This window comes from Eleginops maclovinus, chromosome 10, assembly GCF_036324505.1.
Source record: "Eleginops maclovinus isolate JMC-PN-2008 ecotype Puerto Natales chromosome 10, JC_Emac_rtc_rv5, whole genome shotgun sequence".
In the NCBI taxonomy this organism is placed as follows: Eukaryota; Metazoa; Chordata; class Actinopteri; order Perciformes; family Eleginopidae; genus Eleginops; species Eleginops maclovinus.
This window is the reverse complement of record NC_086358.1, coordinates 11,160,961-11,178,464: the sequence shown is the minus strand read 5'-3', so window position 1 is coordinate 11,178,464 and position 17,504 is coordinate 11,160,961. Positions and strand designations below refer to the sequence as shown.

General features: G+C 43.7%; 1 protein-coding gene across 1 annotated transcript; it reads left to right on the top strand.

Moving 5' to 3' along the window:
* The first annotated feature begins 93 nt into the window (after window positions 1-93).
* fam53b (family with sequence similarity 53 member B) lies at window positions 94-13,662 on the top strand. Its single transcript, XM_063893259.1, has 5 exons — window positions 94-312; window positions 6,103-6,334; window positions 7,185-7,239; window positions 8,516-9,264; window positions 12,590-13,662. The coding sequence occupies exons 2-5, from the start codon at window positions 6,245-6,247 to the stop codon at window positions 12,926-12,928; spliced, it is 1,233 nt and encodes a 410-aa protein (XP_063749329.1). The 5' UTR covers window positions 94-312; window positions 6,103-6,244; the 3' UTR covers window positions 12,929-13,662.
* The last annotated feature ends 3,842 nt before the right edge of the window (window positions 13,663-17,504 follow it).

Genomic DNA, 17,504 nt, shown 5'->3' with positions numbered 1-17,504 from the left:
ATAATTAACGTCAAAACTAAAAGATTTAGCGGCACAAATAACTTATCGCACACCCCTCTCCCGTGTCTAAAGTGGTATGGCTCGTGTATGTTGTCACAGCCTCATTAGCGTGCAATGTTGGACAGTAGTGCACTGGGGCAATGTTGTAGTTTGCAGGAGCTGCCTGGAGCAGGACGTGAAGTGAACTGCTGGTCTTGCTTCCTGTCTGACGCCTTGTTTTAGTTTTCTTCTAAAACAAAACTCAACATGCTCCAGAAAAACTAACCAGCTGCCTGGTGTTGTTTGGGATACGAGGCGCTCACCGTGATGATTGTGAGTGGTACTTTTTGGTCAAATGATAAAGTTCCAATGCTAGCGAACTGTATCTAGTGTGTATAGTGGGATGCTCCCTTGTGCTCTAAAAGTATGTGATTTACACGAATAGTGACTTTTATGCTGACAAATTGAATCAGAAGCGACGATATAACTTTACGTCTTCTTTGTGGAAACTTAACATAGCTGCAAGTAGTTAGCTTAGCAACTTTTCCTCATGTACAGCCATTACCATGTCCCTTTTGTCTTGTCTGGGATCTTATTTATAACTATTCAGCTTAAACTGATTTTTCCCCCGCTTATTTCTTCTTCTTATTATGTGTGTATTACCATTCAATAGATTGTTGTCAGATTGCGATTAAATGTATCTGGGAAGGTTAACAACAAAAGTGTCAATACGTGTGGGTGAAGCCCAGACATGTCCATACATAGGCAGTGTTTTAAAATGATCCCAACCAGTTTTCATATCAGTATCATTAATTTTCTGTCTTTATGTAAACTCAAAAAGTATGCTTAACTTGTTTGACGTGAGACAGTCAGTTTGAACTCAATCAAATTATTAGTTGGCAAGTGTTTCGTGAAGTTTGTAAAGAGCTACTTAGTGTATTGGATCAAAAGGTAATTTCACTATAACTCGGTTTTCACTCACATGGCAAGATAAGCTGCAAATGTATTTTTATATATTTTTGTAAAAGCCAGAGGGCCTTTATATTTGACACCACATTATTTATCGTTTGGGACTCCCTCAGGACTCTTTTCTTACAGTTGTTCCCACTGCAGTGGAATGTTGTTGTCTTATCCTTATCTAGCCAACCTTCCCCTCAGGTATGAACACAGACTTGGCTGACAGACAATCTAGTGGATTCTGCAATTTAAATGGAATCATAAACACTCATTAAACCTGAACTTCTCAGGGTCCAATGGCAATAAATATGACTCCTTGCGTTTATAAGTGGATTCAACCTGCATTAATTATAGGTTTTAAGAACATAAATAGGATAATAACTTTAAAAGTACAGAAGTGCAATTTTACGTTTTCAGCATGTGCGTTTCATATTTTATCATCTGTTGCTTGTGGCCTTTCTGTCGAGTTCAAAATCCTGTTTGCTCTGTAGCCTGTGTGTAACATTCTGTGAGCTCCCGTCACACCAATTTCTTTGCCAAACTCATTTCCCTTTCATGAGGGATTTTGGAAAAAAAGGGGTTTGAGAGGGACTGTTTGTGCTGGTTACTTGGACAAGCACAGTTTCAGGGCCTTTTCTTGTGAAACTGAGAGCCATCCACCTGGAGGGTTGGCAAGCTCATCTGAAAAACAGTTGAACACTTTCAGCTCAAGTACGAAAGAGGCTGCTTCTAAGAGCTTGCAGATGATTCATTTTTCCGTTTCGATATCACTGAACACATTTTAATGCTCTCTAAGATCATGTGTTGTGTAACGCCACTGCTATTGCATTAATCAATCACAATCTAGAAAAGACTTCCCTGGCCTCCTCGTGTTGTTTCATGTATCTGGTCAGAGTGGGGGATGGCTAAATTCCTGCATGGAAAACTCAAGCGTGCTCTTTCCCCTCTGCTCTTAACTTTGATTGGAAGTTAATAGGGCTGCCTCCACTAGATATGATTTATTCTTCTGTGGGTTTATTACATGCAGTGTTATTCTGCTGTGATAACATAAGAGTGTTGTGTCTCCTACCCTTTGAAGAGACTTTGCTAAACTTAGCATTCAAGTGGACAACATTTCTCTCAAACTTGGACAGGTTTGTTGAAAGCCTCGATTACAGAGCTCAACAAAGCTCTTGTTCTGGACAAATGTATACAGTGCAAGTGATTATGTATGAGATGATTAAACAGCAGGCTTGCTTTAAAACGTAGGCCTCCTTGGCTGCCATGCATAGCCATGCTGAGCCTTTGTGTTTATGGTAAGTGGGCAGCTGCATGCTTGTGAGACCTTGGCTGTACCCCAGGCCCTCAACAGAGCCTGATAACTACTATTGAAGGCTCCCAGCTATGCTCATTTCTGACTATTCACTCACTGCTTTAAATGTAGAGTGTGCCTCCTGTTTGACATAGCCTAATGTCTGTGAACATGCGGACAGCTGGGGGCTAGCCTCCACCTTACAATGAGTTTCATAAATTTCTTTCAGTCAGTTAGCCGTGGCAAAGCTTGGTGGCACCTGCCCTTTGTGCCACTTAATTAATGACGGCACCAACAAAGAAAGTTTAGGGTTTCAAAAACTCAGATTTTCACAGTGAAAATTATGCACAGTGTTGCAGAGAGAAAGAAGAACTGGTTTGCCAATTTGTCACTTGATTATCCAGTCTTCAGGAGCCCTGCATGTCTGTCTGCCCTTTTATTACATGCTCTGAAAACACACCGAGCATTATTACACGAGGAACTGTTCAAACATGAGTCCAAATATGGATCCTGTACAAGCCACCAATGCTAAAAACTAGCAACCTTTTGGAGAGAAAAGCATGATGTCTCCCAGGAAATATTTCTGTGGGATTGGACAGCTAAAATTTTACCCAGCATTCCTTTGACAAGTGGCATGGTGATGAAGAGCAGCACAAATCCCTAAGTTAGGTTTCAAGTCGGGCCGTCTCAGGTGCTCAGCAGATGCTCTGGTTACAGAGAGGGCCACAATCCAGGAATTGTTGAGAGCAGGACACAGATCTGGCTGCCAATTTATGCAAGAATATCCAAAGGAAAGTGTCTGAAGAGTTATTTAAGCCTTTATGTTAAGCTTTAACACAGCCTTATTCAACATTTTAAACACATCCTGGGAATAAATTGTTCACCAATGCATTCCTTGCTAGCCAATACAAGGTGCAACAATGATTTCCAGCAGTGTTGTTTTCCACCAGCTGTCCAAGTGCTATACAATGGATTAGTATTAGCTCTAATTGTCAGTCAGACACAAAGCTGCCAAATCCTTATGTAATGTTGGCCTAACCTTTGGGATTACAGTCTGAGCAATGTATGGAAAAGCTGCTCTAATTGGGGAGACGGAGCTTTAATGGGTGACTACAGTTTAGACCCTTATTCTAAAGGCTAAGCTGACAGTCTGTAGTCTAACTAGACTCGACCGCCATTTGTGAGTCTCAGAAAATTGCCATTTAAAATGTACTACTCTTGTGTCTTATCTAAACAGAAAATAGATCAGGGTCTGTTCAGAATTTGAAAGTTGACCTAACTCTAAAACAGGCCTCTGCAATGCGGTTTTTTCAGCCTCTCCTATCTATTGCTTCTTTAGGCCGCGTTATGGTTTGATATTTCTGACACGACAAAGTAGCGATGGTTGAAAGACTTGTGGTAACCACAAAGGAAGTGGAGTGCCATCAGCTCGCCCAAGCAGCATTTTGGTTTACTTATAGGAAGGCTGCTGTCTCTGCAGACCTGTTTGCATGTGATGAGCGCCTCTTCTTAGAGCAACGTTCTTCCCTTTCTCAGAGATTAGACTTCTCAGTTGTCATGTTTGTTGCTGCCCTGACCCAGATAAACAGTTATCGGCCTGCAGAAACACAGACCCCCAACTGATTCCAAATAGTGGCCGCATCATTGTGGAGGCGACTCATGTTTTGACGAAGATACCTTTTATAAAACAGTTTATAGCTTCATCACAGCAGTGCACGGTCCGGTCAAAGGTTTGGCTGTATTAAGCATTTGAAGTCATGCCTTGGTATACTGTGTCTGTACAAGAAGCGGACAGCCTTTTGGCAGCACTTCTCAAACATGTATTTTTTATTTTTTCACAAACTGTCACAAGTCGGAAAAGTTTTCAAAGGCTGTGGGGCTAGGTTAGGCTTTTATAATTGTGTGTTAAAATTATGTCATGGAGCTGAGGAATGTTTATAATTAGGTTATAAACCTCGCCCATTTAAAGCACTTAGATTTATGGGGATGAAAATGTAATGCCTGAGCACGAGAAGATGATGAATAGTTGTGATTCTGCGTGGTTGTTGTTTACAGTTTAGAGTCCAGAGAGAGTCAGACTTTTTCCATTTTCTACATCATTCGTTGTTTGAGTAAACATCATGTTCAAGAGCTTGACTTTGCCAGTATCATTTCTTTGAGAGACTTTTTTCCTCTCCATGTCATTGCCATCTGCATCCTTTAGCAGGCCATTAATGGTAATATATAAAAAAGAACCCCAAAAATATCGCTGTTTATCTCTGCTATCTCTGTTGCATCTCCAAGCTTTGATCTGCTCGGTTCTCTTCAGACGTCGAGTTAAAGCTGCCACTTCCTTGAACTTGTAGAACTCTGCTCAAACATCCCTGTGTTTAAGTTGTTTTCCTGACGTGATAAGTGTTAGGAATGGAAATCATATGCTGAAATGCAAACACCACCTCCAGTGTGCCAGCTCCCTCAGGGTCTTGTGATGCTGCCCCCCTCCAATCCCTGGCAAACACACACACTCTCTCTCTCTCTCACACACACACACACACACACACACACACACACACACACACACACACACACACACACACACACACACACACACACACACACACACACACCACACCACACGCAACCTCTGATGTCGCCTCTTTTGTTTCCCACGGTGTCTCATCTTCTGCACAGAGCACTCTTTTGTTTCATGTACACCATCTCTTTCGCCTTCCCCCCTTTTTTATCGGCTTGCTGTTGTTGTGTCATTCAAACAGACACTCTCTGACCTTGTGGGCATCATACGTCCATCTTGTGTCAACTGCACTGTTTCAATCCTCTACCTTATGTCGCCTCAAGTGGAAGTGATCTAGTGCTAGTAAAAATCCTCGATTATATAGATTTACATCTGTGGCTAATCATCCGCGTACTGTAACCGTGGTGCAGCACTAATGCGAGGAGGGCTGTTTTGATAACCGCAAGGTCAGCTATTCCAAGCCAGCCCCTGAGGATTCAATTACACAACTTTGACTTTGCTCTATTCCTCTGTGGGCTCCACCGTGGAACACTTTGAGGAAACTCACTCTCTCAGATGACTGATAGTCCTGCACATCAACAAGGAAGAACAAAACAATGTATAAAATTCCGACTTTGGTGACTGCAGAGAGACCATGTGGAAGTGAAAGTGCTGTGCAATTTCAATTTACAAACTACCACACATGGCCACATAGGCAACGCCTTTGTCCTGTCGGCCCGCTCACTTGTGAACCTTGTCAAACCACTGACCTCCCTCCATCTTCCACCTCTCACTGAAGTAGATGTTGAACAGGGTTGCAAGAGTTCCAGTTGAGGGATTACAGTAACCTCAGAATTCAAACAAATGAGGCGCCTATGCTTTAAATCTGTCTGAGAACTGCAGGAGTGATAGACCTTAAAAAGGCCTTGGAGTGTTAAATAGCCAATGCCTGATGGCTTGACAGGTGGCTCTGAAAAATGTAGAACTCACTCCTTTTAGGGAGGAAGATAGCTGGAGACAGCTTGGACTTACAGTTAGTTAAATGTCATAGCAAATGTTCCAACCATTCCTGTTGCATAGTCCTTGATCGATAATAACTTTGGTCACTATTGTAATCTATCGTAACAGCTTTGAATCCAGTTGACATCCTTAACAAAGATGTACCGTTGTTCCAAAACATGTTGGATACTGAAAAGACACATTTTCAGTTGATTATTAATCATACAGAACATTGCGTTGTTATCCATCGACAGTGTTTTAGATTCTCCACTAAGGGGATTCGTTCTCCTCAATCCAGCTGGATTATTCTCTGTTTACCTGCTCGACAGAATGTCAGAAATGTTCAGAATTGTAATCCTGTGCTCATCTTCATCTGTCTGCCCAGGATTGGGCCGAGGAGTGAAGCACATTCCTGAAGGAGTCGAGGACTGCCGTCTTAAGCTTATGAGAAACCAGCCTGCTCACACCATGCCCTTCAAGATGGCTGCCAGCTTTTCTTGCCCTCACTGGAACGACTTGGGACAAGGATGTGTGTTGCCATGGTGATCATTTTCAAGAAAACACTGGAAAAGAAGGGCGCAGACGATGTAACATCCAAAAGTACAGATTTGGGCCGGGTGAGAATTTATTTTCTACTTTTGTAAGCATTTTTCCCTGTGTGAGATGTGTCATTTTATGTTTTGATGTTGCCTTGCCAACAGGCCTCAACTGCACTTGTCAACAGAGCGAGTGTCAAGGTGTTGCTCTAAATTAGGAAATTCTTACTGGCAAGTCATAGTTACACAGCAGATTTATGGCTCTATGTGAAATGTTCCTATTTTGAAAACTTTTACTAAGCTTACCTTTGACTTTCAGCTTCCCCTTAGTCATATTTGTTGGAACATTCAGTGTTGCCTGATGAATGTCAGGAAATGGATGTTGAAGATTAAGGGATGTTTTTGTTACAATCAATGATAATTATAGTAGCTGTCCACAGTTATCACCAGGAAAATCGTCTTCTGGGTTTGAATCCCCTGTGTTCCATTTACTTCACTCAAAATGACAATGGAGTATTTTAGTGCTATTTGGTTGAGCAACTCTGACTCATGTTCTAATCAGCATCTGTGCAATAGAAACCTTCTCTGTGCCAGCATAGAGTGAAATAAGCCCCCACCAATGTGAACTGAGTTTGCTCTTTCAGCTACGTGAAATTAAGTCATCATGCTCTGAGGCTGCCTGTCAATCAAAAGCGTTTATGGTGGAACCCTCCCTGTGATGATGGCTCACACTCAGTCATTGTTTCTCAACACCAAAACATGTTCTACAACTATTATACATACATACATTTTAACTTAAGTAGGTATTAATTATTGGTTTTTTTTGTTGATTTATGAACTCATTACTGTTAGAACTTCCTGTACTTTTTTTGCAAACCTATTTATGTGACTTTCTGGTTCCCTGCGAGCTGACGGTGAATCTCTCTTGCAGTTCCAATCACAGACCATGAGCCAGGGGACTGCCCTTTTCTCTTGTGGACTCATGGGTAAGAGTTTGCCATCTTTTCAATCAATATACACATTCATACATACTTGCCACTACAAACTGGACTTGGCGAGTAAATGTGTACTTGTGTGGCAGCAGTTGTTTTCGAGGGGCTTGTCCTATTGTAACATTTCTGAGAAATAATTGGCAGAACGGCAGCAAGCTGGTCTCTGCTGCATCTGGCAGACGGTCACACTGCATTATGTGAAACATGTCTGACAGGTGCTTCTGCCAGGATGAATGTGTGTTAATGACAATGTGTTTGTGGTTTACGATAAGGCCCTTCATGCTTTTAAGCTGTAGACTTGTAGGCAAGTTGCACATTTGGTTATGACTACAAAGTTTAACATGCCTCATGACGAACAGCCTTTACGAGCTTTGTGTTGTAGGATTAAATAGTATTCTGTCCTTGCAGTAACTTGGCAGAGAGTGTGTCACACTGGCAGCTCTAGTAGGTGTTGTTAACACTGCCCTTTGTTCTTCCTCCTGCCCGGGTACTGTAGATGGTAGTTTGAGGATTTTATCTCGACAGCAGAAGAATAGACCTTTTGCATACCAGGAGTGGGCAGTGGCCTCGACATTTAGTATCTGACTCAGAGTTGACTGACCAGTTCAGTTGGCTGACCCATTCAGCAATTCAGAGAGTTCCTGTTGGTGAAAGAACAGGTGCTTTCCAAGCATGACGCTGGTGCAGAGCCGGTCAGTAATGGCAGATGGTCTATACAGAGTTCTTGCTGATCTCAACAACAACAATACAGAGTGATTTCAGAATGTTTATGATTGGGTTATTGACATTTTATCATGCCCTGCTCCAGCAGAGATGAGGGTTGATATCGAATCAGTTAGACATTGAGCCCTGCTCCCTTTTCCCAATTAGCTGTGATTACACACTGTGACAATACAGCGGTGCCCTGAGGACAGGACTGTTGGTAGTGCCAGCTACACATAGCAGTGAGTAGTGACAATACAGAGTACACATGCTGGGAACAGCGCGTCCACCCAGACAGGGTCACGGATGTTGTCCATGTTGAGGTTAAGGTTCCTGACCTCATGATTGTAGAACCTTGATACTAAAACAGTTATTTAGGGGCAGCTGCTTCATCAAATTGAGGACCTTTTCTGTAGCCATGTATGCTGTACCAACATCTCAGAGTTGATATGCAAACAGATTAAACATGAGGTTTATATAGTGGGCAACATTTTAGTTTTCTATATTTAGTTCATCTCATTTCTTTTAAAGGTTATTTTATTAAAGTAAATCTGGTCCTTTGTTTCAGAGTCGAGCCGGTGGCGTGAGCTGGGGCGCAGCTGTGCCATACAGCAGAGGCCGGTTGGGACCAGCCTGGAGAGCCTGTGGGACGTCCTCCCTGAGGTGCACAACAGTTCTGCACACTGGGATTGGGATGTGGGCTCCACTTCGACCACAATCACCAGCTTGTTGCATGACCTCAGCTTGACTGAGGCAGCGTCCTCGCACATCACCGCCCCCCCCAGCAAGCGGCAGTGCCGGTCCTTGTCTTGCTCAGAAGAGCTCGGCGGTTGCCGCTCCACCTGGCGTCCTCAGGGCTCACGCGTGTGGACGGCGGTGGAGAAGAGGAGGTGCCACAGCGGCGGCAGCGTCCAGCGTGTGGGGAACGCGCATCTCGGCTTCCCGGCCATGCAGCGCAGCTCCAGCTTCAGCCTGCCTGCCCGCTGCAACACCCTGGAGCTTCCCTGCTTCAGCCAACTCCCCTCTGCCTTCACCAGCCTGACGCCTTCGTCCTCGACCATCCTTCCCCCCGAGCCCCCGGCACAGCCCCTCTACCTCTCACATGAACAGATCTGCCTCCCTGAGCCCAGCGGACCCTCGCCAGCCAGCTCACCTGACTCCACCCCAGAGCTGGAGCGCCGCGGTGGGCAGGGGGGTCTGGCCCGGAGCCGCTCACAGCCGTGCGTCCTCAACGACAAGAAGATTGGCGTGAAGCGCAGACGACCAGCTGACACACACAAACAGAGGCCTTCTTTGGACCTGGCCAAGATGACTCAGGTTGGTATTTTTAAGAGTTGTAATCACAAATCAAGAAATAGTCTGCGTCATAATTAATCAGGGTTATATACTCTTAAAATACATATTGCAATCTCTGTCGGTAGGTTGTTAAATCTAAGGAGTTCATGTCCTGTTTAACATCACTTACATTTTAATATTGCAACTACCCATTTATGTGCTCTAAAAGATCAGTGTCAAAGAGACAAGACCCTCAGGAAATGGTGGTGCCAGCTGGAGGCTCTGTTCGCTCCATCAATCTTGCTAACATTAGCCCGTTACACTACGCTGTTGTGGCAACTTGCTCCTTCCGTGTTGGATAAACAAACGCTTCAAACTAAGGTCACGCCATTGTGTCTGTTCTCCCTCAGCACAACTCAAAGTGTTCCTGCAGGCATCGTCATTAAATGCAGGCCTGTTCTGGGTCACATTCCATTATGTGGTTGCATATTTCTCTCTCGCAGAAATGGAAAGCACCAAGCATACAATGCCTTCTTAAAATACTTTATGGGATAGAGATTTGATCAAAGCAGGAATTAAGAGGTCACTCAGACAATCACGAGTTTGCATTCATAGACAACCTTATGTAACTACTGACTGGATATGATCCATTTCTGAAATCAGACAATCTGTTTCATCTGCACATCCTGGCAGGCGTCTGTCTCTCTGCCCCACAAACTCACACATATAGTTCAGTTTCACACGTACGGCGATTGTGGATCATAAACACAGAGCTGGACTTTGCCCCTGTGAGAAAGTCACCCAGAGTTCAGCAGTCTTAACAACAGCGCCGCTGTGACACGACAAGCAGACGCCACACACACACTCAAAACAGGAACGAGGTCAGCGTGGAGAAGAGCCTAAGGGGAGGCAACTAACAATATTTTCACAGAGAAACGTCAGGGTGCTGAGATTGTTAGCATAGGAGCTTTCCTGCTGTTTCTGCATTGTGTTCTCTGTTCCTCTGTGAAAAGGAAAGACTGGTCATATCTTTCTAAGGATACCTCTTCAAACTTCTCTTGTTACTCTAGTAAAGGAGCTGGCCCAGGTAAAAAGGCTTCCAGATAGGTTGAACCAGTAATGCAACTAAAAGAGGTAGTGCTGATTTGTTTACAGAAAGCTAAACTATTTTAACAATAGCTTAATCATTTTAAATGAATGATCAGGGGATAATGCCACAGCTGTGCCAGTTTGATCTTCTTACATGTGAGGATATGCTGCTTTTTGGGAGTTTTTGGTTGGCAAATGTAATATTTTAGTTTATTTTTGGACTGTTTGGACAAAAAAAGCTGCTGACAAAGATGTTACCTTAGGCTTTGGGAGCTGGGGCGCAATAATGTCTTCCCATTTTATAGACTAGACTAACTTTTGAACAGTAGGCTGATAATTAAACCTAGAAGTCTAAAGGGCGCATCTGTACAGTTTGTAAAATTCACAATGGATGACCAAAGTAGCTCAACTCAAGCTTCCCATGCGTCACCCTATCGGTAGTCAAAGTCACCTTACTATTCAAAGACTACTCACAGTGCTGAGTGTGTCTCTAAAGTGTCCTCTCATCCACCCGCCACAGCGGTGTAGTTTACCCCGGGAGAAACTGCTACCCTCTGCGTGGCTCACTGCGGCTCCATGAATGTCAGGAAGTGGAGCAGCTGTGGCAGAGGTTATGGATCGTAGCACAGGGGAGATGTGTGTTGGGTAAAGAGATATTGATTTCTGTAAATTCAGCTCCGAGGGGGGGGGGGGGGGGGGATCGCTGCCACAACCTGGGCCTCAGGAGCTATTGATCAGCTTGTATTGACGGAGAGTCAAGGTCACTATGGATGAAGAGTCTGCTCTCTCCTTCAGTTCAGTCAGAGAGAGAAAGGTGGATGATGGTAACGGACAAACTGGACACCGGCAGCACTTTGTAATGTGGTGGAGTAAGCTGTGTGAGGACACTGGGAAACTCTTCTGCAGAACACCTCTGATAGAGCTATACTGTGTTTTGTTAATGTTGCTAATGTCGACAATGTTTTGCAACAGTCCAGACAAAACGTAGGCTTATCAGTTCAGTCCCATGGCCTGGGCCAGAAATCTGACGGTGGAGACGGTGCTAATGCAGAAGAAAGCAATGTGACACCGGCTTGGTGCTGACAAATGTACCCGCCTGACCAGAGCCAAGAAAAACAGCGGCCCCCGTTTGATCTACTGCTGCCCACTGCAGAGAGCTCTCCCATTGCTGTTTGGTAAAGCACTTGGATCATAACTGCACATCAGCTGATTTTAAACTAAGTCCTCACCTAACGATTGTTGTCGAAACTAAACTGCGGTTTTATGGTTTGGTCTATGAAATGTTGGAAACTGGGATAGACATTTATCGTTATTTTCTAAGGTCAAAGGTGATATCTTTAAGTGCCTTGTCATTCAAAACCTAAAGTTCAGCTGAATATGATAGAAAACAAGAAAAGCAAGACATTTCTGTATTTGAGAGACTGAAAAAAAAGGCTTGTTGTTGCTGCTCTTATATAAACAGAATCCCCTCTGGCTTCTTAACACTTTTTTGGACACAATCATAAGGAAGACGATGACACTTTGTGCCCTCGGATGATTGATTATTTGCAGTTGAGTTCACAAGTGCCACACAGAGGTTTCACAGAGGCCCTATTCTCCTGTGTCCCTCTGGCCCAACACGGCAGTGGTGAGGCATGAGGCAGCTGTCCTGTCCTCTCCACATTAGCCGTACGGATCGGATAAGCTTCTGCCATAAAGCTTTCCACTCCAGCACGCACAGCTGTCACAGGACTCGCCTGCAGCAGCGCTCAAACATGTGGACTGGCCTGAGGACTGGCCTGAGGACGTTTTCTGGGTTCCCCAGATGTATGCTGGACTTTTACTAGAACCGTACAATGGACATAGTCAAAAGGCCGGCCTTGGCGATGTCTGCCCTCTGGGTATCTAACCACTTGCTGCCTGTCGGACCTCAGATCGCATAGCCTCACTCGTCCAACCACCAGTTGCTCCAATATGAAATACAAGCTAAATTTAAATCTTTTTACTTTTTCATACTACTGTGGTTTACCCAGAGTCCAGCTCTGACCTCACTGACTCACCCACATACTGTATGAGTACAGTAGAGGGATTGTTTCCATGACTGTGTGACTTTTAGGTCTTGTTTGGACATAGGTCATAGTCCAAAAGGAAGGAAATGTTTGTAATTATCTCAGCAAATATGCCTTCAGCATGGACTACGGGATCAAAGACCTAACATTTGTTTGAGTGTACACTTGTGTCATTAAAAACATCAACTTTATGTTTCTCAAAAATAAATATCTTTCTTTTATTTCCACAGAAACTTCGGAATTTCCACAGCCTTAGCTGCCCTGGCATCACCGTTGAAGACCGCTGCGAGACAGGCCAAACCCCGCCCACTCTCAGGAGCACCGCTCTGGGCGACGCCGACGCCTCGTCAGCAAACAAACGCGACCTGGAGGACATTCAGCCTCGGACCAAAGAGGGCGAGATCACCGAGACTGTGCCATCTGACCCCAACATCGAGGAGGTGGATTGGATGCAGGGGTCGACCAATGGGAAGGACAGTGAGCCTCTGTGGGCGGGGCTTTGTAGCATGAGGAAGGACGTGTATCAGCTTGGAGGCGAGCTTGACATTGAGCAAATTGAGAGAAACTGAGCTGGACTGTCTTTCTCTTTGCGGACATTAATTTAGGGGATTGAGAGCTGATCACCAGGTGGTACAGTAAACAGTACCGATAGTCTTAAGGACAAAGCAAGTGGAAAGCTAATGCAGTGAGCGTTCCAGCACTTGTTTGTTTGTTTGTTTGTTTTCTAAGGAGAGATTGGGGCTGAACACCCATTTTTGGATGCTATGTGTAGTCAGAAGCTACCACTGTGGTTATCTCAACCGTGTCTCAGGAGAACAAGGAAGTCGAGGACGGAATAGGGTAGAGATAAAAGAACTGATAAAATATAAAAATGATATTCTAATGTTGGCTCAGAGACTAGGATCTTTAACATTTCTCTGTAACCCTGATTATCTTCATTGTACTATGTTTGGAGAGAATTCACAGCAGGTTTGTATAAATTCTCTGCACTAGAAAGAGTGTCAGGCCCTCTGACGTCCTTCAGTAGCACGCGACAGACAGATATGAAGACTACTTGGAGGGTTAGTAAAGCCCCTTTCACTCTTACTGAGCAACAAGCTGCACGCACACATAATGTAAAGTATATTGAAGAGCTTGACATCTCACACGGTAACATCAGGCATCTCTCCGGGATCCCCCCGTTTGTGTGAGAGAAACTTTGTGATGCTAATAGCGTTAATATTCTTTCTTTTTACGATTTGTAACTACAAAGTTATGTAAAACATGAGCATATTTCTATACAAATAAAACACAGTTCTAAATGTGTCGTTTGTAAGCAAGTTATTTTCAGCGTCTTTATTCAAAAAATATGTTTTTTAAGACTGAATGTAAAGCGAACGTTGGACGGCTATTGCATTTTTCGATTTTGAGGTATTTCTACTTTATTCACTTTAATTTGAACTAAATCACAAAAGCACACAATTGTTCATTCTTAATTCTATTAGTTATGCATGTTTGTTCCCTATGGTAAACTTAAATGCCAAACACATGCTAACATGTATAGATTTACAAACAAATACTATAGCACTTTGTCTATGGCAATTATTTTGAGGTTTTTTTGATAGTAGATTTTGCAAACTTTTTGCATGCCGTAATTGTTAATGCAAGACTAAATTGTGGTATGCTACTTTTATCCAAGTGGAGAATCTGATAGAGAATTCCCCTACTGCCATTAGAAGAGCACATGCATTAACAGCAAGGGCATTGTACGAGACGTCTTTAATGCAACGATGCAGACTGACCCAATTAAGAAGCAGGAAAGGACAATCACGAGCGTAGTAGTGGCTCTACTGATGAGCCTGTGTTTGTGTGCTGAAGCGGGGAGTGAGTAGGGAGGACGCTAGGCAGGGGTGGGAAGTCCGGTCCCTGTTTCTTTTTTTTTTCCTGTTTTTGATGGCGGGTGGAGTGGTGGAGCTGAGCGGCGGTTCCCCCCAGAGACCTCCCTCTCCCTCCCTGCGCTGGGAAACAAAAGGGTCTTTTTCTCTGAGGAGCACAGTGACGTGGGAGGCGGCTATGAATGTGGGCCATGTGTCAGTGCTGCTGCTGCTGCTGCTGCTGCTGCTGCTGTTTGTCTGCTTCCCCTCCCCAACTGGAGCCTGTGCACACTTCCAGAATGACACCTCAACTATGACTGTTTGATACTACTGCATGTCGCAACAACGCTTTTCATTCTTTGAAAGCTAAGGTGCCTCTGAGTGCAGAAACTCACCAACTGACTTATTTAAAGACTGATTGACATGCTATACTCCAAATACCAGAAAAAGCAGTACTACATTATTAAAGTTGCCTAAGAGGCCAATGCATACTTTTGTAATGGATTGGATTATTATGCATGAGAATCTATGCTTGCATAGTGAGGTCACATTTTTCTGTTGCAGAGCTGTCGCTTGTGGTACATGCTGCTGCTGCTTTTCTATGGTTAAGCCCTTTTCGGGTAATGAGTCGAGAAGGAAATGGGTAAACAGAATCCTTGTAAACGTGCTGTGTGGCAGTCTGACACACCGAGGGCCCCCCGGCCTTTAATCAGTGGAGTGACAGAAATGAAATGGGGCTGTGTTCTGAGAAAAGATAGGAGTGCAACAGGAGGGGCATGTTGGGACAATTTTCTGAGCTATGTTCACTCTGGAACTGTTTTGGAGGTTATGCACAGTCTTATCTAGCCTATTGATGACTTTATAAGCAACAGATGTCCCAAAGTGCTCATGGTGGGGGGTGTGGGCCAGTTTTAAAACATTTCAGTCAGTGTTATGTCTGAGCAGCAACAGTCTGCACCCACATAGATGAGATGCATGAAGGTCATACATGCTTTCTCAAGTCAAATAGTAAGAGGATTGTGGGATCTAAATTGTGAGCACTGTGGATTTTACAAAAAGTAACCAGACACCTGCAGCTCCTAGCAGAGACAGGCAGCTTTAAAGTGGAGGTCAGCTGTAAGCCCTCAGACCTTTTGTAGACCGGGACAGTTAGTTTACACTGTGGGGGTGACATACGACCACCCCCTCCTCTTGGATTATACATACGCACACGCTTGGGTATGACATCACAGGGTCACGCTTAATGTCTGGAGATCCGAGCCTCTGAGGCTTTAGCTAGCAGGGGTCGTGTCCCTGTGGGGGCCAGTGACGGCTGTGACCATGTTAGAGTACAGACTGCTTTTGTGTATGAACTGCTTGTTAAGACTCTAAAAAGGGAGGAATGGGGTGGGGTCTGGGACAGCAAGGAGGAGAGGGAGGAAATTCAGGCCTCCACTCAAAGACTAAAGACATCTGAAGTTCTCCCACGCCACCGAGTGCTGCTGGCAGGGCCGGGCATAAGGGAAGGAGGGTGATGACATGTGGGGAAACCATGTGGCTTGGCGAGTTAAGAGCACACACACTCACCCACACAAGGGAAGGGACAAATAACATATTGCTATCAAGTGCATGCTTCCACGGATAACGGTGCATTCGGGGCTGCAGGTGTGCGGAGTTGTCTGGTCAGCTGACTTGCCATTTCCTCTCAAACAGGAAGCGCCAAATGAGTGCAGATGAGGGTTTAAGGTAACACACAGCTGGCAGTTGTTAAGGTGGTGAAATGCAGGTGCGCTACAAGAGCAGCAGTGTGCATTCTGTGTAAGAGAAGCCTAACCCAAACAGATGACATAAAAACGTATATAAATGTGGGCTCAGAGGCACACCGCAGCACTGTTTGTATGCTCAAGGGGCCTCATTTCTAAAAATATCTGACTTTAATTTATATTTTATTTTAGAAACATAACAATAGTGGTTTGAAAAATACTTTAGTTTTAAAGAAAATGGATTTTCACTCTTATCAATGACATTTAAAGAAATTCAATAAATCACATCGTGATGCTGGAGATTTAACACAGAGCCACATTCTTCTTCTGGTGTAGCATGTGTCGCTCTCCTCCTGACAAGGCACATGCTATAAGGCGCTGCCTGTCTGATGTGTCAACACAAGAAATGAGATCATGAGCCTAATGACCCGAGGCTGTAGCGGGGGATACTCTCCAGACAGATATCATTCATAATCAGTCATAATCCTGTTCTGCTAGGACTGCGGAAACAGATAATTTAAGATAAATATCAAGCTGATGAGAGCAGCAAATTCGAGTTAATTGGAATGACATTTGCCAGAAAAAATGCCAAGTTCGGAAAATGACTGTGGACTACTTTTGTGGATTAGTTGCATAACATGTCAGAAAAATAAGGATGAACACCAGTATTAAGTTCTCATTGAAAAAGATTAACTAAATGTAGGTTTGATGTACACTTACATATCATGTCTGTTATCTTAGTTTAGCGTTTTTTATGCAAGAGTTCTTGTTTATGTACCATGCTTTAGAAATGTAATCACTAAGTCAATGGTACCAGACAGTATAAATACAGAATACATAATTTAACCTTCTTCCCGGAATTTTTTTTGATTCAGGACCACATTTTTTTATGTGTACATTAATTATAAGGAAAAGTGATCTACTGGTGGCAGGTGATCTAACCTTCTTAGATGCTAGAGCCAACATTTACCCTATGTAGCAGGTGGCGGTTGCTAACTTCATTCCTGAAAGACATTAGCATGCTAACATTTGCCAATTAGCACAAACACAAGTTTATAGGAGTTTGGTTTAAAACTAAAACAATTAAGTATTGATTAAATTGTTTTATGTTAACTTTCATTTGATTGCCTAAAGCAGTTAAGCACCCTTGCTTAAGGACTAGCAGTGTTTACTTGTGAGTAAGTACACTTAATGCATGTCAACAATCAGTTTAACTGCGGTCATGTGAGAAAACAACACTGAAAATCAGATTCAGAATCAACAATACAGTTGTTAAAGGAAAAGTCCAAAGATGACAAACTGGTGTGCCAATATCCTCTAACTGGAAAATCACCACAACAACAACTTCAGTCAGTCGAGGGTTTGACAGGATTAAGTCTGTCAATATTGTCCCGTGGCAGTGAGGTCATACTGTACATGCCAAGACATGTCTCCTGAAATGAGGTCATCTCTAATATTTGAAAGGTAATCTTACTTCTCTTTCTGCAGTGAAACTGTGGGATCAATGACCTAAAACGATGTCTGCATTAGACAAAGCGTAGGTAAACTGC